At 42.0% G+C, this 22,985-nt stretch overlaps 2 protein-coding genes and 1 long non-coding RNA gene across 7 annotated transcripts in view; 1 reads left to right on the plus strand and 2 right to left on the minus strand.

The window, feature by feature from the left end:
* On the minus strand, nt 1-16,462 carry LOC124175346 (SH3 and multiple ankyrin repeat domains protein 1-like). 3 transcript variants are annotated; one of them, XM_046555495.1, is made up of 10 exons: nt 16,140-16,462; nt 9,327-9,524; nt 6,360-6,810; nt 5,915-6,268; nt 4,616-4,866; nt 3,783-3,912; nt 2,162-2,302; nt 1,862-2,046; nt 1,571-1,794; nt 1-1,025 (listed from the first exon to the last, which is right to left on the minus strand). In XM_046555495.1, the coding sequence occupies exons 1-10, from the start codon at nt 16,215-16,217 to the stop codon at nt 875-877; spliced, it is 2,163 nt and encodes a 720-aa protein (XP_046411451.1). In that variant the 5' UTR covers nt 16,218-16,462; the 3' UTR covers nt 1-874. The 3 variants fall into 3 exon arrangements, with proteins under 3 accessions (XP_046411451.1, XP_046411452.1, XP_046411453.1); XM_046555496.1 differs by lacking the exon at nt 9,327-9,524; XM_046555497.1 differs by lacking the exons at nt 9,327-9,524; nt 16,140-16,462 and adding an exon at nt 7,604-7,633.
* LOC124175385 overlaps nt 8,966-22,985 on the plus strand; it is a 20,811-nt gene continuing 6,791 nt past the window's right edge. Inside the window, exons 1-4 of one of the 3 annotated variants that reach the window (XR_006869149.1) lie at nt 8,966-9,045; nt 17,358-17,386; nt 17,474-17,703; nt 19,156-19,237. This is a non-coding gene — a long non-coding RNA (uncharacterized LOC124175385). Of the gene's footprint in view, nt 9,046-16,908; nt 17,387-17,473; nt 17,704-19,155; nt 19,238-22,985 lie in introns of those variants that run through there. The other 2 variants (XR_006869147.1, XR_006869148.1) reach the window with 2 other exon arrangements.
* Nucleotides 20,795-22,985, minus strand: part of LOC124175348 (MAGUK p55 subfamily member 7-like) — a 10,690-nt gene continuing 8,499 nt past the window's right edge. The window contains exon 13 of the transcript XR_006869145.1: nt 20,795-21,122. The gene's annotated coding sequence lies outside the window, so the exon portion shown is untranslated. The remainder of the gene's footprint in view (nt 21,123-22,985) is intronic.

The raw sequence follows: 22,985 nt of genomic DNA on the forward strand, positions 1-22,985 counted from the left end.
TTCAATGTCGAGACATTTGCTGTTTATTCAGTTACGCAAAACGATAAAACGTTGAGGTATATACTGTAACTTTTGCTTAGGCAAACTACTTTATATCTTAGCTCTCTACATTCTGCTGTGAGGAGTTTATTGCGAATATACATTTCAAGAGCGCATTTAATGAAGATCAAGGGTCTTTGTGATCAAAGACAGTGTTTCAACTTGATGTGTCTACGCGAACTCATGTTTATCCGTTACGATTGGGTGAATTTCTGATCGATTTTCTCTTCATTCATTCACTTCCTAAGGGAATATCCAATTTTGTACAACTATAAAATACCTCTTGGAGAAACTTTGAGGTAATCTTATTTCAAATTTTTATAACGGTGTGTTTAGGTCACCTCGAAATTTTCAATATACAGATAGCGTAATATAACATTGCGACAAGTATTAAATCGATAGGACAGAAAAATAAATAACGAGTAAATTGATATATGCCACCATATAACTGATCGTTTCAAACGTAGAAGCTGTACCCACGGCTAATTGAAGGTACGAAAGGTATGCCATTCGTTGTTTACAATTTGAAAACGAGCCGGTATACAATAAGATATATGCATATAATGGGACCACGATACGAGTCGTTATCTCAACGTAGCTCGGGCTCGCTGGATACTGATAAGCAATATTGCATAGTGAGCACGGCACTAACAATAAGAGTAATAGTAGTTATAATACAATACGTAAAAGTGTAAACCTATACTAGGTGTAATATATCGTGAATTAGGCATATACCGTTTGGCTGTCTCTCCGTATTATACATAGGTAGGTGGTAATGCCTGGGTGGCCGCGCTGCTCGCCAGAATCAGCAAGATAGACAAGCAACGTTAGCGATTCACTTGCTCTTTTTTTTCGACCTGGGCGGCTTTGACACGGATGATTCAATCTTCTCGGAAACAATCTTCTCCGTAAAGTTTGTGTGAATTTTTTCACCCGCCCGACAACCCACCGGCGGCGCGCCGTCGGACGACGGCACCAGTGTGATTCTGTAAATATCACACACGTTATGAAGAAAGAGAGAGACATAGATAGATAGAAATCGATCTTGTTGGCGACAAAATTGTAAACATCAAAAGTTTAGAGAGACTCTCATGAAGAACGAAATCGTAAGATGAATAAACCAGCTCCCACAGGATGGTCACTGAATCTCCATCACGAAATTCCCTGACTTTTCCAGGTTTTCCAGATAAAAATTTTATAATTTTCGCTGACCAATTTGGATAAATTGGTTACAGAAAATTGGAAAAAATATACGTATTTTCCATATATAATATTTATGAATATTCAAAGTTTGAAGAGAATCTTCCGGCGATGGTAAAAAAATTTCTATTTCATCTAAATTATCTAATACTTAAAGTAATTGTGGGACGATAATAATTATGGAGAACAAATTAGTCAACGATTCCTTGACTTTCCACAAAAACCCCTGACATTTCCCTAACTATTCCAGAATTTCAGAATTCCATGACACTTCCAGGTTTTCCAGAATTCCCTGACCAGTGGTCACCCTGATTTGAATAAATCGTCCTACCTCAGCTGAGGGACGCTCAAAGGGCGGATCAGGCTCTTCACAACAGGTGGCACTTCACCAGGTCTCGGAAGCGCAGGGCTGCTTGCACAAAGAGCAGCACTGGTCAGCTGAGAGACGAGGGAAAAGCTGCGATTGTCAGGACCCGAGCTGGTCCTGAAAACCCTCCGTATTTTCGACTTGAGGGTCGAGGGTTGTGGGGGCAGGTTTGTGGGTACCGGGGTCACCTGTGGACAGTCAAGTCGTGGGTCAGGTCTTTCTTCTAGCCCGTCGTCTTCTTCACCAGGGACTCACCTTGCCCTGGAGTACTCTCGCCGCCAGCTCAGGTTCGCTTCCCCATCTGCACGAGGTCGTTCGCTCCAGGAGTCGGTGCCTCGCGAACCGCTCGATTACCTCGGCGCAAACGTATCTACCGCAGAATCTTGCCCATTGCTCGGCTCGCAAGCCTCGTCCGTAGTCTCTGAGGGTTGGATTGGCACCTGGAATTTATTTGGAGTGTAGAAAGTTGAACAAAATATCTTTATACGCAGCGCGCAAGAGTACGTTTGATCTTCTTTCTTTTTCAGATAATCTAATTGCACCCGTACCACTTACCAGCGAATAAAAGGATCTTCGCGCACTTAGTTCTGCCCTGAATTGCGGCTTTCATCAACGGCGTGAATCCCAAAGTGTTTCGAGCGTCAACCTCTATCCCCGGACACCTTTGCAGAAGGATACTCACGCATTCTAATTGGCCTGGAGAAAAATATAAGATCGTAAAGTTCCGTTATCCTTCGAAAATACTCGGAGGAGGGGACAAGAAATTGAAACTTCACAATCCGTCGGAGGGCTGCGATTACATAATAAACTATGGAAATTACCAGGATTTCACTCCAAAGTTACTTTCCTGGGGAAATAATCATGCAAAGTGTGTTCAATAAAGTTTTTTTTCTTTTAGCTAGTATACAATCTAAAAACAGCTTAAACAAAATTCAGACAAAGGAATCATCGTAGACAGGTCCAGCCAAGAAAGTTTCGAACGCATGTCTATTGTTTATGTTTACGAGAATGTTTTTTACCGCCTATTACATCACTTCGACTTGACATTGTAAAAATGATATTTGTCTGTCGACGTTAGTCCTCAATTTACATGTTAAGTTAAACAGGCTGGCGCAATCGCAGGTAGAATTGAAATCGATTAAACATTGTGAATAATCGGTGAAACGTTGAAACCCGAGTAGTTGCAAATAGGTTTTTTCTCAGTATGTGCGTAATAAGGGCGACGACTTCCGTCCTAGGAAAAACGGAAGCGTGGGAGCATTTTCAGGGCCGAATAGTTTCGTTTTTGGAAGAGCTATCGGGGCGCCGAAAAAAGAACGAAGGATGAAGGTAGGCTGGTAAGCGTCTGCAGATTGTACAGGCGCACACAGATGCAGGGAAATGTTTGCTCGACATAGTGTGATAGTCGCGTGGCGATGTGATTGGTGGGGGCTGAAAATAGCCGACAAAGCAATTCGATTGGAGGAGGTGAAAGCCTGGGCTACATGCAGGAACCGCGTTGAGAGAGCCCGAGGCAGGAGGGATGGAAACATCAATAACACCTTCTAAATTGATTGATTTACGCTCCGTGCCGAGGTTTATAACCGAGCTTTCGCGGAACTCTTGAACCGTCAACGATTCCCAGCCGGGCATTAGAATATAAATATTTTTTCAGAAACAAAATGTGCGAAGAAAATATAAGGTCTCATCGAAGAAAAAAAAAAAAATTGTCTATAAAATCGTCGAGATAAAAGGCCTCTTCAAATTTGGCAACCTGGGAGGGAGGGCTCCCCGAGAGTCCACGAAATGTCAAATTAACTCGCGGACCCGCTTTTTGATTATTAGAAGGCGACCGCGATCGGTGTGTAAAATCATTCGTAAATGGGGCAACCAATCTATGTAGGTATATTTTGAAACCTGGCCAAGAATAATTTGACAGATCACGAATTTAGCACAGTTTTCTTGTTGACATGATTTCTTCTTTTTTCTTTTCTCTTTGTTGTGATTTTTTTCTATTTTTTTTTCTTAATGGCCCATTTCTATTTCACATATCCTTGGATTTTTTCACAATAAAAATTTTCTGCGCCAAGCTACCAAGCAAGATTTACATCGTTTCTTCGCAATGTCTTGCAAAATAGTTATACAACCAATCTGTAGATCACTAATTCAATGATTATTGAATAACGCTGACGCTCACCGGCCTGAGTGGCGAAATGCAGTGGTGTGTTACCCTCGTTGTCCGGCAGGTTGACATCGACTTCCGGAAAGCTGAGGGCAGCCTCAAGCATCGCCGCAGCTCCATCCCCAGCCATGTAGCTCAGGGCAGTCTGAAATCGGGGCAAAAAAATTTAATGTAATGTAATGTTTATTTAGTTGTCAAAGGCCTCTAACGATCATAAGGCAAAAATACAATGAATACAAAGTGTGCAACAGAATAAGTTGAAAAGATAAAATTTTACACAGAGTCAAGAACCATAGATTGTAAATAGAAGGTAGGTATGTGTAAAGAGCAATGAGTAGATTAATTTGGTCTCTCAGAGCGCAATTGCAGAATAATAATTAAGGTGTACGACAATTTGACCAACATGGTATTGAAATGAGCGTATTTATACATTGAATGACGATTAAGGTCTGCAGAAATGAGCAACAGTAGGTACATATTATAGAAAAATCACGTATGGTGTATAGGTATAATACGCCTAACGAGGCCGCATGCGGTTTGCGAATCGTGTAATCCTTGGACAAAAGTCGTTACAACGACTACTAATGCTGTGGGGATTTTGCAACGATCACCCGCGAATTAGCTACACGGTTCATTTAGCACGTTTAGCGCTTTGATCGGAATATTTAAACGGCCCGTGGCTTCGGTTAATGTGAATTAATCCGCGTGTCGCATTGCTGGGGATTCCGAAAGCGCTGTTTTACCCGCTATTCATCGGTCCGTATTTATAGCGACGCGTTTAACAAAGGGATGAGGATGAGGATGAGGAGGAGGAGGGGCGGGGGGCTAAAAAAAAAACGCACACTCACCCTGCCGCTGGCGTCAAGCGCGTTTATGTTTATCTCCCTGCCGCCTTGCGGCGTTCTTGCGTTCGCCATCATCTGCCGGAGGGCCGAATTGCTACCGTCACGGGCCGCCCTGACAAGGGCCAACGGTCCTCCGAGGTTCGTCGTTGTTGCAGTTGTAGTGCTCGTCGTCGTCGTCGTCGTCGTCGTGGCCGTCGGCGACGGCGACGTGGCCACGGCGTCTCGCAGGCTTTCGAAAATCGGCGATGCCCGATCTGCGGACGTAAGAAATTTAACGATCAAGAGTCGACTTCGACAAGACTGATCATTACACGTCTCGACCGGCAGTCTTTTTCTAACACGATCTGTCAATAGCCTCGAGGCTTTGTTTATCGACGGGCAATAATTCATCGACTGTTTGACTTGTGCACGAGGAGAATAGATCTCCGATCGAGATTGGGATTCAGTGATGGAATAAAAATGAGAGATAAAGAGTAGAAACAAAAAACTAAACGAGTGGAGAGTACCTGAGTCGAAATTTAATGCTTACTTTAAACGAACTACTACGTAGGGCTTAAAGATAGTAAAGTAGGTGCTATTTCAATCCAATATCAGATCCTACTTTGACGATAAAAATGTACAAAATTTACCGATTTACCGAGTTTAGGCTCAAAGTAGGGTACGTTTGGAACCTCCTTTCACCCTCCAGAGGTGGGGTTAAACCTGTTCGTTTGAAACCCTCCTTCAACGTTCAAAATCCTAATCGATTCTGAATGATTATGATCGAAATACAAAAAATACGATTAAAACGTATGAAATCAAATTAAAATCGCAATAAATACGAATTGGTTTACAGACGCGTTTAATCGCATTTTCTGTATATTCAATCAGTTTAAAGGCTTTTTGTATTCGTACGAACGTTGAATGAATACAGTTGAAATGCGACACTTAATTTCCAAATGTTATTGAAACTTGTCAAAGTGATGTCGAAATAGCCCTTGGATTATTCACTGTGAACACTTGAATGTCGCTGTAATAACGCATCTGTAAAGGAGGAGTTGCAGATCCAATGAAGAAGCCGTAGATCGAATAGTGTCGAAATAGGTTTCAATCGTCTACCGAGACCGGCAGAGTAGGGTTTGGTACTTTAATTCAATTTTCAGAAGTTGGAGGTTCGATGTACGGTTTGTTCTTAAAGTTCTTGGAGTTCAAGGGTCAATGTAGGATTTCTAGGTTCGGTTTCTTTGAAAGTAAGTTTACATGAACCTTGGTAGGGTGAAACGCAGGCGCTAAATTTCGACTCGAGTAGACCAAGTTGATTACCTTGGAGAACACCTTTGTGATAGACTTTGGCCTCGTGGGCGTGAGTCTTCGAAGTGAAGAGGGACTTCTTCTCCTGAAAGCTCGTGTCCGAGCTGAAGGAGACGGACTTCTTGACGCCAACACGGGTCGGCTTTTTCCAGCTACTCGGCAGACTTGTGCTCGGCGACCGGCGAAGTTCCACGCGATTTTTGTAGCTCTCCGGTAGAACCGTCGAGGTTCCGTTCTCCCGCAATACCTGCGCCGTTTTCCCTCTCGAAGACGATGGTCTTCCCGCCGGCTCCCTAATATCGTTACTCTGAAAGTATCCCGGGGGAAACTTGTCGAGCAATCTTCTCTGGTACCCGATAGGACATCCTGAAAATTATGAAGCAGCACAGGGAACATATATCCTCCCAAAGTCCAGGGCTAGATGAAAATTGCGTTTCAGATATCAATTCAGACTCACCGTTCCTGTCCTCGACGGACACCGGTCCCCAGGGAAGGTCCCTGGACTCCTTGGCGCGTACCAGAGTCACCTTGACGCTGTCTTGACGAGTTCTTCTCGACGGTTCCGGGACGAAAGGGAGGTTGGAATTTTTTTTCGGTAGGTTAACGATGTCCTGGTGATTTCTAACCCTGGATGACTTTCTTCGGCCAGTGGCTGTTCCGCCGTTGGTTTTCAGAGCGGCACGAGATTGGCAGGACGCTGCTGTTGTTTCGCAGACGGAGAAGCTGGAGAAGCCCGTATAACCGTTGCGGCCGTTCCGCGCGTTTTCGCAACGAGTCGAGGCAACTATGCTGTAGTTGGTCAACTCCCTGGACTTCGACGCTCCCGAGGACGAGGAAGGACCAACCTTAGGTCGCGAGGATGAGCGACTCTGCCGCTCGCTGTGCTCGGCGATGATACGGCGGACCTTCTGCAAACGTTTAAACGACGAAGTGAAAGTAGGGGGAAAAATTGGCAAATTGGGCGGATCGTGAGCTGATGAAAATGGGCCAAAGCACTTCGGATCATCGAAAATAGGCTATTACGGCTTCTGTTTAATTCAGGGTGGACCTTAAAAAGGTCATCATTGAATTTCGCCCGGCTCACCCCCCAAATCAGCTTCACATAATTCAAAAATCATTCCATGATTTTTTCAGATTTTTATTTTAACTCCATTCAACCCTTTCAGGGGCACGGCAAACATACCGAACCGATTTAGATGAAATTTGACACGGGATATTTGTTTCTTGGGTCGCTGATTACGATGATTATGAACTCAAAATTTGAAAAATGAAAATGGTAGATCCAATATGGTGGAGCGAAATCCAAAGTCATTTAATTTCGATAAAACTCGGTACTCGGGGGTTTTCGCAGTCGCTGATTACGAGTCTGAACTCGAAATTGAAAAATTCAAAATGGTGGATCCATTATGACAGTATTAAGTGACTTTTGGGGTTTCGGTCCACCATATCGAATCCGCCACTTTGAATTAAAAAATTTTGAGTTCAGATTCATAATCAGCGATCTAAAAAGCCCCGCTACACGAAATTTCATCTAAATCCAATCGGTAGATTTGACGTGCCCCTAAAAAGTTTGAATAGGGGAAATCAACCCTCTTGAGGCACGGGTGAGAGTTGAGATAAACATCTGAAGAAGAGAGGGCATTATTTTTGAATCATGTGGTGCCGATTTGAGGTACGAGCGTGTCGAAATTAAAAAATGACCTTTCGAAGGACCATCCCAGACAGTTTATCATAAAACCAGAAAAAAAAATTGTACCGCCGACTCGTACACGAGTGTCGCGGTTAATTCGAGGGACTCGATTCGAAGAATAGGGTATGTAATGTATAACCACCGCAACCCACGCGGGCGTGGCATCGGTAGGTTTATTTCAGCCGATATAGAAACTTGGGAAGCATTCGGTGAGTAATTAGAATTTGGAATTCCTGCTCGATGGGAATTGCAAATGTCAGAATTTATGAGCAGCTGTAGACGGATATCCGTAGGCAACTGTGTACGTACAAAGATCGATGAAAATTTACCCGTGATTACGTTTACGCTACAATAACACCAGCTGTTTACCGCCAAACTTAGACGATTAAACTCCCAGCAGCGGCTGTGCCAAAAACGCGGTTATTATGATAAATTTTTTTTTTTTTCTCGACTTAATTCTTTACGATTTCACGCGTTTTCCGTGATTCAGAGCCGAAGACACGAATTTTCGCAGATACCGAACGACGGAAGAAAGCACCGGCGTGTTCGGAGACACCGTATAATGTACTTACCGCGAATATGTGCGCGTATGAGCTTCACGTCGAGACTCTAAATTGTCGGAATTAAATATCGCGTAGGTATAACGCCTACGTTCATCAATCTCGCTCAGTCATAAGACGCGGCAAAACCGAGTTTTACACTCAACAAACTAACGACCCAAGTTCAAACCGCGTTATTAATGTCATTGTAATACAAAAGAATTTGCATAACATCAGCATTATCATTTTCGAACAAGTACCTACTGCATCCGTTAGATTGACAACAAAGACGATTAAAAAAAAAAGGCTAGTCAATGCGAAAGTGACAAATTGAGAAAAATGCTAATTATCAGTTTTGTTCCTCGCAGCTGACACTCGCGACACTGTCAAATACCTCAAAACACTCTTAAATTCATCACCAAACAGTGCGACCCACAATTCCTGTACCTACAACGAGATTATCACTGTGAATTATTCGCAATTTCTACACCCACTCGCATTTAGATTCCGTCTATAACATACTTAATACTCGGACGATGTTAATCACATCCAACGAATAATAGTCGACGAGCACTCGTGTCATTGAGCGAATGAACACTTACCGGAAGAGTTACAACACACCGAACTGCAAGTTTAGGATATTCGAGCTTGATGCGCCGCCCGTAATTCCTCAAATTTCTACACGACTTAGGAGGAGAATTAAATAATCAGCCTCCGCAAGTTATCGCACTGGTACCGTGTCACAGGACGCACTTGAACAGTGGTACAAAAATTGGTACCAGAACCGAAACGCGAGCGCACTTCGTGCGTATCGTCGCTTTTGCAGATAGTATCTGACTCCGGTCCCCCGGGTGCTGGTCGACTCTGCACGCGTCGTCGTCTTCGAGACGAGACGAGGTGAAGAGGTGGAGAAGGTAGTAGTTAGTTTCGGTGGTGGGTTCTCTCTCTCTCTCTCTCTCTCTCTCTCTCTCTCTTTGGCCGAGCGCTTCTCAGCGTGCGCTATATTTACACAAGGCGCAACTCGGTGTAATATCGCGGGCCGGCAAAGAAAAAACAAAGAATGAAAAAGAAGCAATTCGAAACTCCTCGGTTTTTGCGCACGCGTCGTTTTCTCGCTCCAAGTATATATTACAAACGTCGAACAATGACTTTTGCGAGGAAGTAAATTATAACGAGACGGATCGAGGCGTCTTACTTGGTACGTTGTTGGCTCTGCAGTGCCGTCGGACCCCGGTCTGGTCCCAGAATCGAGGGCCTTTCCACCGCTCTTGGGACCGCGGTAGAAGGAGTCGGACCCCCGTGAAGACCGCGAAAACCTTGGCAATTTCAACCTCCGTCGCGTCCCCCCCAGCAGCGTCAAAAAATCGGTCAACTCGCAGCTCGACCTGATACGCTAAAACAGTTTCGGATACGACGTGATATTGGGTATCGTGGATGTATTGGGGGAAATTTTTATTTTTTTTTTCTTGTATTCTTTAGCTGCATCCGTACGTCGGTTGATTCTTACGCCGCTTTTACAAGAATTTTATACAAACAAAATATCTATCTTGTATAATTCCAACATCCGCAGCTATAATCTGCGATTTTATATTGCCAAAGAGTAGCGGCGTTTATTTTTTCAATCTGCAACAGGTTATTACCGCGGGATATAACGCACACGTATGGGCTATTCCGCGTCAACCGGATCAGTCATCTCTCAGATATTTTTTTAATTTGGCATGTGGATTGTGTAAGGGGAGTTAGATTTTTGTGCCAAAGCGCGAATCTCATAATGCAAAATTCGATTTTTTATTAACAATAACAAATTAGACTTCCATTTTTTTCAAAAATTCATAACTTCGGCAAAAAATTAGATACAATTTTTTTTTTTTTTTCAAATTACGCGGAAAGCTCCATAGAATTTAAAAAAAAATACGAAATGGTAAAAAAAAGTTGTTATCAATTGTTTATTTAACAATTAATTTTTCAAAGATTTTTAAAACAGTGACTGACACGATCAAAAAATTTTTTTTTAATTCTGACATGTTCCTTAAACTGTACTACAGCCTGTGAATTAATTCCAGAGGGGTGTTTTTCTTTGTTTTCGAGTAAAAAATCATTAAAGGTGTCGATGCGCATGAAATTGCGGCGCGCCGAGTCTCTACGTAATGGCGGGCGGCCGGTTGCCGTCCACCGCTACCCCGCGGCGGCGTCGCAGCGTTATTTTAGAGTCATTTTCACGATGTAGGACATGATTGAAAAATCTGAAAAAAATACTGTACCTTCACAAGGCCTGCTCAAAGCGATAAGTGAAGTTTCAAGAATGTGTTTTTCACCGTTTTTTTATTACAGAGATTCAAAATAACGGTTACACACCATGAGAGTGCACATAAATGATAATAATTACATAACTTGCTACTTATTTTAGTACTTATAATCACCCCCGAAGATATGTGGAAGCTGCTCGTCTGTTCCTTTAGCGTCTCGAGGAACGTTTCCGTTTCTTGCGTGATCGTTTTTAAAACAGATCGATCCGTATGAGTCCACCGTTTGTAGCTGATACTTTCTACGAAATTATCGTCGAATAAACTTTGCATTTCATGTGTAACCATATCAAAACTTGGACAACTACTACAATCACCGAGATAGCACAAAGGATTTGGAGAGTCACACGATATCTGTTTTATCAAATCGTGGTACGTTCTTTTGAATGTCTGACAAATTGAGCTAACCGCCACCAACATAAGTTTCACATTCTGGTGAATTTTGCAAACACAAACTGTATGTGTTCCTGTTGATCCAGCTAAAATACACTGCTTTGGGCGGAGTTCCGCGAATTTTGTAAAACCAATTTTATCATTCGGATGCTGTTGCTTGAACGCGGCGTAAGCTTCCTTCAGATCACACAAAACAAGTCGTTTTTGGACTTGATGTTTTGAACCATCCACATCGCGAAGAGTGACAAAATCTTTCTGACCAGGCATGGTCCGACTTATTTCATCAGAACAGTAAAATTCCACTACATGAGAGACAACATCATCACAAAGAGTGCGAGATGGTCTTGGATCTGGGGAGGATCCAAATCCACGCTCACTTTGCAATATTTTAGCTTTACGAGCCATTCTATATGAACAATCAAATTGTAACTCCAATTCTCTGATGGACCAACTACGAGGAGTCATTGTGAGATATTTAATTTTGTCCGCGACACAATTCGCGTTGATAAACAATTCTTTCACATCACACAACAATTCTTGCCCGATATCATTCTCAAGAAACATTTCCACACTGCTCTGTTCACTAATTGGTGAAGGTGAATCAAGATCGTCACCACTCGCATAATTATGATTCATATCACTTACCTCGTTTTTATCAGATGGAGTAATTGTGTTGCATTTGTACAATTTTATTCGACAATCCATGCACACATATTCTCCTAGGTCCGGAAACTTTTTCCGTAATGCTGGTGTCACTGGCTTTACCAAATTTCGCACCCAATTATGGCCAACTCTTTGGAAAGGATTACAGCACCGTTTCACATCTATTGTAGACATGGCTTTCAGAAATGAATTACTTGTGTGAAGAATGAGACGATGTATTGCACTGATCGCTACGCTGGTATTCGATTGAATGTTATGCATTTTGAAATGCTCGAAATTTATACTCGTTCAGAATAGTGCTTCACCCACCCAACAACTCTTCTGATTGGTTGAATTCCACCAATGGGGTTAACATAATGAAGGTGCAATTCAATGTACCTGACTTTAGCCAAATGACCCCTTCGCGGAATCGAGGTGGTGACCGGACTACCTGGATAATGAAGGATTTAGGTGACGCATGCACAGGTGCACATATTCCATATCCTGGAATATAGTGCTTCACCCACCCAACGACTCTTCTAATTGCTTGAATTCCACCAATGGGGCTAACATAATGCAGGTGCAATTCAATGTACCTGACTTTAGCCAAATGACCCCTTCGCGGAATCGAGGTGGTGACCGGACTACCTGGATAATGAAGGATTTAGGTGACGCATGCACAGGTGCACATATTCCATATCCTGGAATATAGTGCTTCACCCACCCAACGACTCTTCTAATTGCTTGAATTCCACCAATGGGGCTAACATAATGCAGGTGCAATTCAATGTACCTGACTTTAGCCAAATGACCCCTTCGCGGAATCGAGGTGGTGACCGGACTACCTGGATAATGAAGGATTTAGGTGACGCATGCACAGGTGCAGGTATTCCATATCCTGGAACAACACTTGACCTGTGTCCGTAATTCATGTTTGAATCATAATGCGTCATAACAAATTTTGAATCTCTGTAATAAAAAAACGGTGAAAAACACATTCTTGAAACTTCACTTATCGCTTTGAGCAGGCCTTGTGAAGGTACAGTATTTTTTTCAGATTTTTCAATCATGTCCTACATCGTGAAAATGACTCTAAAATAACGCTGCGACGCCGCCGCGGGGTAGCGGTGGACGGCAACCGGCCGCCCGCCATTACGTAGAGACTCGGCGCGCCGCAATTTCATGCGCATCGACACCTTTAATGATTTTTTACTCGAAAACAAAGAAAAACACCCCTCTGGAATTAATTCACAGGCTGTAGTACAGTTTAAGGAACATGTCAGAATTAAAAAAAAATTTTTTGATCGTGTCAGTCACTGTTTTAAAAATCTTTGAAAAATTAATTGTTAAATAAACAATTGATAACAACTTTTTTTTACCATTTCGTATTTTTTTTTAAATTCTATGGAGCTTTCCGCGTAATTTGAAAAAAAAAAAAAAATTGTATCTAATTTTTTGCCGAAGTTATGAATTTTTGAAAAAAATGGAAGTCTAATTTGTTATTGTTAATAAAAAATCGAATTTTGCATTATGAGATTCGCGCTTTGGCACAAAAATCTAACTCCCCTTACACAATCCACATGCCAAATTAAAAAAATATCTGAGAGATGACTGATCCGGTTGACGCGGAATAGCCCGTATGCATACACGTGCCGATATTGTATAATATTTGCGCTGCAACATGAACGCGTTTAATACCGTAGCTATGAGCGATTTTAATTTTTATTTGTTTACCTTTAGTTACTAAATATATCCTAGTCTTGCAGCGTTTTCACATCACGCTCTCTGGTGTTGTATTTTTATTTTTATTGTCTGTTTTTTGTTTTGTTTTCGGATCCCCCATTTATTTTTTGGCACCTTTCTTCCTGTCGGATTTCGTCCCCGCGGTCTCGTGCCGGATTAATGCTACTACATACACGGATCCGAAAATAAACGACGGTTAATATACGCTACCGTCGTCATTTTTGCACCGCGTGATGCAAACGATTGTTATTATCTATATCAGCGTGCATCGGATCGGTATCTCGAAATTCGCGTCTTCTCCCAGTCTCTCTGATCGATGTCGGTCTAAATTTACGTATAAAAACTGTGTTTAAACGGTTTTCTCGTTCTTCCATATCAGTTTACCAAATCGACGGAAACTTCCAACTGTATGAAGTACGGTAGATTAGTTATCGGTTAAGTGGAAAGAAAACAAAAAACTTTGGCACCGATTTAACTGATATAGATGCATATAAGAGAGAAAAGATTTTCAAAAGTATCTGGAACGGGCATTAGATTGGTTAATTTTTGAGCTTTTCTTTTAATCAAAAATCACTCGAAAAATTTGTAACAAACACTGAAAGAAAAAAATTGTCGTCAAAACCTGGAGGAGATAGGGAAATATTTAGAGGTCGCTACCAATTACTGTACTATTTTTTATTTATTTTTACGTGTTCACTTTACGGACTTATATATATATATGTTAGTTTATTTTTTTTTTGCATCGTGGTCCAATTAATCGTTCACCAATCAACGGCAAACTACGTCTAACAATTCCGCAGTTGGCTGTTCTCGTCTTTCATCCGAAAGATTAATCGTCTCGTAGAAATTTGGATAACAGTTTTTGTTACCGAAATAGGACTATCGCATCACCTTCATGTCCTTGTTTCGTTTTCGGATTGAATGATTTTTATGAACAATGATTAATTGGAACACGATACGAAAAAATTAACTTATATATATATATATATACACACAAGTCCGTGAGGTGTGCACATAAAAATAAATACAAAATATTACAATAATTGGTCCTCTAGATATTTTCTTACTTCCTCCAGGTTTTACGCCAATTTTTGATTTCTCAATATTGGTCACAAATTTATCAAGTAGCATCTTGAAAAAAAGGAACATAAAGTTAAAAAATTAATCATCCTAACGGGCTTGTCCACGACTGATTAGAAAAATGTAATTACAATTCCCCATTGGATTTTCGGGTTGAAATACCCTTGCCGAGAAAGATAGCGATCCGAGTAACAAAACCGCACCTTTTCACCGGATCCCTCGCAAACAAACCGTCATGCCTACATGTCCTATAATTACCACGCTGCACATTGGCATCGCGAGTCGCGCCCAGTTCTGTTCGTATAATACGTTCGGGTTTAGTATTAAGCCTGCGAACACGTGCGCGTTATTTCTGTGGTCACGCTCAGCACGTGCCTGTCTCTCCTCTCCTCTCCTCTCCCCGGCGCCTAAGCGACACCAGCGATTCCTCCTCCGGGTTCATCCTCCCCGAAAATCGCACGTCGACCCGCAACCTGCACCATAAATTTTCCCCCAAGTTCATCCGGGGAGAATCCGAGACCCGGCTTCGGGGATAATTCACTTTCAGCGTACGAGCGACGGGGTGCAGTAAAAAGTCAAAAGCATGCACGCTCCGATCGGAAATCCTTCTCGTGCCAAGTAGATGGAGTTGGAAATAGAAACGAGGATTTCTTCCGTGCCAAGATCAGCGGGAACTAAACCACCGGGGTCAGAGGTCACGATTCAAGGACTCGAACCTGCGTCCAGGCTCCGTTTTTTTTTCCGATAAGATTGAGGAAAGATTACAGCCGATCATAGGAGAGGATTCGGGACCTGGACTCGGGATCGATCCAGGTTTTTTATTGGAAATTGAATATTTTAATTTTCCTGAAACCTCGCAGTCGCGCTCCGTCGCTGGACGATCGTCTCGGTCGAGCCCTGGTTCTTTTGAGAACCAACATCGGGTGTAAACAGCTTATTTTATGTACGAACCTACCAGGCGATATTCGTGCGCACGCCAATTATTAAGCTTCACGCGACGGAAACTGATTCCAGAGCCTGAATGTGGGGAGAATGACGTCCGAGTTCGAGAAACAACGCATCTTTACCGTTTTCAGTCGATTTCAAATCGACGGTTTTTTTTTTTTATTTTCATTTTCCTAATGTACATACATTCGAGTATATGCACAGGAAATTTCATGTCGATTCGACAAATACTCTCAAAGTTACGCGCACATTTGCAAACACACCCCGGAGTGCTTGAAAGTGTTTTTGAAACTTAGCACGCGTTTTTCTCAAAACTATGTTTTCAAAGTCGGTGGGTAAGATTTTTCGGAAGCCGCTGAACCGATCAGTCTCAAATTTCTGCACATGCTTCATGAATAGGTACATTTTTCAGTCCTTGATCGAAGGTTTTTTCTAGCCGGTAAATATTTTTCATTTTATAAGCAAATTGAGGTGAAAATTTTTATGGAAAATCGAAATTTTTTTTTGTCAACCCGCCGTTTTGTTAAAAATTAATATTTTCCCTATTCCTTCGATCAAAGACCAGATAATACCTCGCATTAAGTAAATAGTTTTTGTTTTCTTATTTTACACGATCCGGTCAACAGATATCTTCATCACCGCAAAACGCCTTTTTAGATGTACTCCCGGAGATCGGCTCTATCAGCTTTAAAAATCATTATTTTCGCAAATAAAAAATATCAGAATGAAGTTAAATGTCACCCCAACGTGATGAAAAATCCTCGAAAACTCGCTTTATTTCGGCCTCCTGCGACCAGGTTAAACCCTTCAAGACGGCAGGCAATGGCAATGAACGGTCACGCTTGTTTTACGACGGCTAGATTCTCCGTGGATCTTTACGCAAGGATTGTTGAACGACTTACCCTTTTCAATTGATCATTGAAGCCCTCGGGAGGCAGGAACCTGTTCCTCTCCTTCATTCTTCCTCCGCTGACGACCATCTCGACCTTTTAAATAAGCGAAGCGCGTCTCGATGCAGCACCTGTTATACTTCGGAGGACGCACTGCGCGCGTCGATGTGACATTACGCGTTTCACCTCCTACGTCACGTGCATCGAAATCGCCAAAAGTTTACGTTATAACAGGTTTACCCTAATGCTGAGCAAATTTGATCAATTGATTGAGAGCTGCGCGTACAATGGGTGCCGACCCGCACGGCGTCTGGATCGAGTAAATACCTCGAGATAATTCGAGCCCGAGGGGCTTCGGCTTCGTTTCTAATTAGCCGTTCTCGCGCCTCCGAGGCAATAATAAACACTCTTCCGTTGCGGTGCAAACATCCGTAGAGGTTGGATCGCGAACGGCTTTTATTGCGCGCTGCGAATCAACCCGAGTAGACGATAAATCAAGCTCCGCACTGCTTAATTCGATCGGACAATTTTTATACGAGAAAACTTTCAACGACTCCGTTGGTTGTATGATTGTCTCAGGAAAGCTCCGTGATTCCCGTGAACGAACATCCGAAACTTGAGGTATTGTAGAGAAAGGAGTCTTCCACTGTCTTTCGCATCGCGTCGAAATTGTTGACGTTGAATACGAGAATGGTAATCGCGTTAGGCTTCGAGGGCAATTGCGTAATTGAGTTGAAGAGTCGCGACGGAGGCCGGTTACGATTCAGGTCTTCCCTCTCGCAGGTCTGCAACGAAAAAAGTGCACAGGTTTTTTTTATACCGTTTATTATAGATTTTCACTCACTGAAACAGGGAAAAGTATTCAAAAAGTTACATCGCGTAAGGTTTTTGCTTCAACTCGCGTTTATAGTTTCATTTAGAGTGAAGCTCTCGTTTAACTCGAAATCTAGTGTCTTATTCTTGGTTCTAAAAGTCCTGTGCAAAAGTGATATCTTACTTCCATTTAATGTGTATTAGAGTGAGATGTAAAGAATAAATACAACCAGGGAAAGAAAAAATGGAAAGCGTAAGCGTCTTCGGAGGTGTATAAAAGAGAAGACGAAAAGGTTTCGTTATAGGCGAAAAGAATAAACACGGATTGTTAAATAAATTTCGTAAAGAAATTGTTTGTTTAAATTTGTTTTTCATTATTGCTATGCTTTTTTTGTTATGCAAACACCTTGTATCTAGCAAGAATACTGCACGTGACGGCGGAAAATGTAAGTAATTTTTGGATTCACCACACTCGAAAACATAATATTTGCCGAAAACATCCCATGCAGCTGAAAAAAAATATTATTTTGCAGACCTGTGCTGTAACCGTAGAACCGAAGACTCCGAGAGACGGAATCGAGGGAACCTCAATCCGACAACGAGGGCGAGCGACTCTGCGGCACTCCGCGTCTGAGGGGCGATACTTTGGATTGTTGTTCGCAGCTCTGGAAGTACGGAGGTGTCTACCCTTGGTCTACGAGGGTGGAATTCGCGCCCGCCGCACGCGACACGCACGCGCGATTAGCACCAAGGTGCTGCGCCTGTATGTAGACCCTCTCTCTAAACAACCCTCTCTCCGCACACACGTCATATCGCCTTTCCTTCAACAAGGGTGCGGATACGACGCCGCCTTGTACTTCCAGTACCATAAATTATCGATTCTCGAGAAAACGAATTATTACCTATCGGGTTAGAACATCGAATCCCGGTTAGGGAATAGGCTCCTCGATTTCTTTTGCACCCTTCCGGAAACTGAATATAACAGAGTCGAAATTTAGCGCCTAAATTTGACCCTATCGTGGGTCATATAAACCTACTTTGAAGGAAACTGAACCCAGAAATCCTACATTGATCCTTTATCTTCTAGAAATTTGAGAACGAACCGTACATTGAACCTCCAACTCCTCAAAGTTAAACGCTCTCAGTAAACGATTGAATGATATTTTGACGCCATTCAATCTACAGCTCTTCCATTGAACCAGTCACTCCTCCTTTATAGATATGTTATTACAGCGACATTCAAGTGTTGACAGTGAATAATCCAAAGGCTATTCCGACATCATTTTGACAAGTTTCAATAACATTTGAAAATTAAGTGTCGCATTTCAACTGTATTCATTCAACGTTCTTATGAAAATTTACGAACCCTACGTAGGGTTTAAAGTAGGCGCTAAATTTCGACTCAGATATGTACTCTCCTTTCCTTGAGTTTCCAAGTTTGATAAACCTGGATCCACTTAATTAGCTGTGACTTCGTTGTAACCGCTGCCAAGTTCGGTGACACAACTGCAGATGACTCAGGAGTGTGGGGCATATTTTAGTCGAGTATTCAATTCTCTCGAATAACTATGGCGTTCAAATTTCCTCGAATTCGACTTCAATCCAGGGTTAAAAAATCCATGACTCTTCATTTATCCGCATGTACGTTTATTATACCGTTGTTCAACCTGCGAGGATTTGCATTTCTCCAAGGATCCCGATGTTCCTTCAACCCGACCCGGTGACCCGAGGCCCTTGACTTATGGAGCGTGGCCCTCGTGGTTCACAGGTCAAGAACTCGTGATTTCTAATCAGCCCCGTGACCCAAATGATCCGTAAGGTTCGCACTTTAGTCACAACTCGATGAAACGTTTCCTATTCGAGAATTCCTGCACACGGTGTGCCGATTTTTGAGACTCCGATGAATCCACATTAGTTCCTGCTGAATAAAACTTCCCAATCGACTTTCTCCAAGTTTAAACACGAACTACGTTGCACCGCACGCCCATCTCGGGGTCCGAACTGCGGTTTATCACGAACAGTTGTGCCGTCTGCCCTCTTTTGATCTCGGTGCCAAAATATTGTAACAGCTGATTAGCTCCTCGTACCATCCGACTGTTAACGCCAGTTTGTTTCGGTGTCGTACAGACATCTGCGGATGAATTTATCACGTCCAATTTATTATTCGTTCTTTGAAAGTTTATCCTCCTTTTGGCCCGTTTAATTATGATTTCAGTGCAACACCCAACCGTCGCATACCTCGAACCTTTTGACACATGGCGTGCCGTGCATGGGGGGGATGCTTGGCGTTCCGTACCGTGAGTACTATACCCTCTTCGATGGCGTGTCGGACGTTTTTTACGCAACCACCGCCGCGTGTTTCCTCACGCACGCACGCACGAGGCACGTAGGCACGCAAGCACGTGTAAATATGGGCGTGCAGGATATAAAGCCACGATAGATAGATAGATAGATTGATGGATGGATGGATAGGTGTGTAGATATGCAAAGTTACACTCAACCCACTTCTCCCTGACTGCTGGGTAATCATGCTTATACATACTGCATATATACACAGGAGCCTGATTGTTATAGACGGTTGTTACCGGCACACGCCTGCCATTCTCGGCATAACTAAATCGCCATGCACGACTAGTTGCTACATTTTACCCACGTTTTACGGGCGCGTGTAGGTCTCGGTGTGCTACACGGCTTGTCCTAAATCCCAACCTCAAGGATGATGTTTCACTTAATTACAAAATACAGAACGGACAACCCAGGGATGTGTTCCTAATTCGAGGGGATTCGTGATAACATCTCTGTACAATAATTCTCGGGTAGTCAAACTTGTTGCTCAATCCTTGACGAATGTTTTACCAATATTTCAATGACGCTCTTTAATTTCATCTGAAAATTACAGGCATAAGCATATGCATAAGTACATGCATCCTTTTTAAGCCCTTGACTGTCAGTGTCAGAAACATATGGACAGAAAAACGTCGTACCACTTTGGTGTCATGGCATATATGTAGGCATTGGAAACAAAAAACATCTTTTTACTGCATCGATTTGACTACGATTTGGTAAATCATAGTTTTTTAGGTCGCTGAATTACAGGATAAGTACACGACATTTTTTTTTTTGTTTTTGCAACACAAAAGTGGCACGTAAGTCTCATTTTCGCCTGACTGTTAAGGGGTTAAGGACAGAGTCAGAAATTTGAATTCTTCACGCTTAAAAAATTCGTCTATACATTCATTTCATAGATAACAGGTGTTACATCCTCGTAGACTTCCTTTCGTCACACTTTCGCGGTTTCTCTACAACAATTAACGTCCTCACATTTAACCAGAGTCGATTTCTAACTTCCAACAACCGTTAGCTGGGATAATTAGAATCCTGAATGGGCTGCCATTGTGCCTGCCGCGAACAGGTGCCTCGCCTCGAGCCAGGCGGCAAGCTACATTCTCTCCATTGTAAAATTATCGATAAAACACGAAGCCGGGTTCTAATTAATCTCGGATATTCTCGCGCCGCACCTGAGAAAATTGTTCGAATATGTACGACGGCGTTTCGATAAATATTTTTGTTATTTTCATTCGAAATCGAGGTAAGTCTTGAATTAAAAGAAGCGCCGATCGGCTGCAATATAGACGTTGTAACAACGCTTTAAACTCGAGGAACGCCTGCAGGTACCGCGTGTATAAAACCTTTCATCAGCAGCTTGAGTTACATAATTTTCCGAACTAAATGGTTCTATTTTCAGGCAGACTTTTCGACCCCGGAGTCACGCGAGTGTCCATCACGAGGATGCGGGAGTATTGTACCGACCGTGTTAAATTTAAATCTTCACTCGTCACGTTGTAGGTTCACTCTGCGCACATCTGCGTATCAAGTATTTACGATAGCCCGTGTAGCAAAATAAAGCTCGCGAAGCACACGCGTGATGCGCTGGGTTGGTAGGTATGCAAGTACATTGTACCTATACTCCAACGTGCGTATATCGCCTTTCCCGAAATAGACATCTGGGATGGTTATTTTCCTTCCTCTCCTTCCTCCCTTTCCTCTTTTCTTCTCCTTTCGTCACCCTCGTCTTCATCTTTTTCTTCTTCTTCTTTTCCTTCTTCCGCAACTGCAGGTGGAGTCGAGTTTACGCAAGAGAATGCCAACGACGCGATATTGATCACTTGGAAATGTGTATACCTATGGCGAAAAACATGAAATTACGGTGATACATGTAGCTGTGTGATTTTTTGAAAAAAAAAAACAAATTTTAATTTCTTCTACGTAAATAATAAATGAAAAAATTGTTTGATCAGACAAAAGTTTGCTTGAAGAAAAATTACCTATTTTCTGAAATATTTATTGTAAATAATAACCGCGCAAACTTCAATTTTGCGTTCAAATCACATTTATTCAAAAATAATAATTAATAATAAGCTAGGAATGTAGAAGAATTGATAAACAAGGTTTAAAAATGAATGTTTTTCGTACTTCTTCTATTCTTCTTCGTGCGGACATTTTCGTATCAAACCCCAAACGTAATCTTCCATCGTGCTCTAATTATACTGCTCCTGATAACGTTAATAACGACAAAGTCCATCACGTCTTGGTGAAAACGTTTTCCTTTTTCTTTCGAACAGGCACCCATATTAGCTATCAACCAAAAACTCTTCAAGACTTATTTATCATCGTAAAAAAGACAGAATCAAACTTTACGAGTAATAAGTAATGATTTTGGTTATTATTCGATGTATAGAATACAAATGTATCATCTCAATAGACACTCCACAAAAAAATATTTTTCTTTCATCGACCTGTGTCATCATTCAAAGCCGCGTGTGAGTAGGATTATATTATCATCGAGATGATTTTTCACCTGTCGTACATTAATTGCATTGAATCAGATCGAATCATGGGACATTGGTTTTCTTCCCGCTTTAGCCACCCGCTGGCTATCCGCAAGGCTAGATCGGAAGTTATAGGATCGCGGTGACCCCGAGAGTTTTCCAGGGGTCGACCTTGGGGGGCGACCAAGGAGTTCCAGGGACGAAACGGAGAGAGGCGTTGTATCGAAGGAATATTAATTAGGCAGATAAATACCGGGGTGTAGGTATAATACGTTAGGTATGCCTGTAACCTATCCGTCCATGCGTTTACGTAGGTATGTCTCGTGTCTGAATACATGTACCTATATTCAAATCGCGACCGTGGCCGGAGTCGCGCACGCCTAGATGTGTTGTTTGCCAAAATATATGCAGAAGGGAGTCGTAATAATTTATAACCGGCGACAACTCCGCGTGTTGTACGCTAGTATAGTTATACATACATAGGCTGGAAGGAAGAAAGGAGGTGAGAAAAAAAAGGGAGAAATCGCATCGCGAGTACATAAATAACGCTTGTGATACACGTTGGTGAGAAAATAGAGGTATTCTCACGGTTGTTTCATCGTTTTTTTTTTCATCTTATTTTAGTCTATTTTGTCTTCTATCGAATATAGCGATCGCCACTAACAAGAAGCTAAAGATAATCGATGCTTCCATTAATCGGGTCCAAAGAAGTAATCGAACACGACTCGATTGAATCGGTAAAAAGAAATCGATTAATCGATTATTTCGTATTCTTATTTTCAAACGGTGCATATGGTACCAAAGTTTCGCAAACTTCAGCCCGTAGTCTTTTGATAATTTATAGTTTCATTTGAAATATTATTCAATTTCAGGTGAAAATATTCATTCATCTTTGACTAGTTACATGAAATAAGTGTACTTACAATTAGTATGTAAGACAATGATAATAATTGACTCTAATCATATAGCGTCGTTCATGGGAGTAAGAAAACAAAAACCGATTGTGAGGAAAAATAATCGAATCGGTCGATTAATCGAGTTTGAAAAATAATCGATTATTCTTGATCATTCTTAATCGAATATCCTCAGACAGATAATCTTAGAGTCAACAGTTCCCGGGTTTAGTCTTTTTTTTATAATAATAATAATAAATTCTCACGCAGCTCTGGTTATATCGCGTAGATTAACGCGATCGCTCAGAGGCCTATTACTAAAT

The sequence above is a fragment of the Neodiprion fabricii genome, chromosome 2 (assembly GCF_021155785.1).
Source record: "Neodiprion fabricii isolate iyNeoFabr1 chromosome 2, iyNeoFabr1.1, whole genome shotgun sequence".
In the NCBI taxonomy this organism is placed as follows: Eukaryota; Metazoa; Arthropoda; class Insecta; order Hymenoptera; family Diprionidae; genus Neodiprion; species Neodiprion fabricii.

Excerpts from the sequence above, each read along its gene's own strand:
- LOC124175346 (XM_046555495.1), bottom strand. The coding sequence starts at position 16,217 with ATGGTCGTCAGCGGAGGAAGAATGAAGGAGAGGAACAGGTTCCTGCCT. Across the intron at positions 4,867-5,914 it reads TCACAAAGGTGTTCTCCAAG|ATCGGGCATCGCCGATTTTC; the intron begins GTAATCAACTTG and ends TTACGTCCGCAG. Across the intron at positions 1,026-1,570 it reads TTGAGCGTCCCTCAGCTGAG|AATCACACTGGTGCCGTCGT; the intron begins GTAGGACGATTT and ends TGATATTTACAG.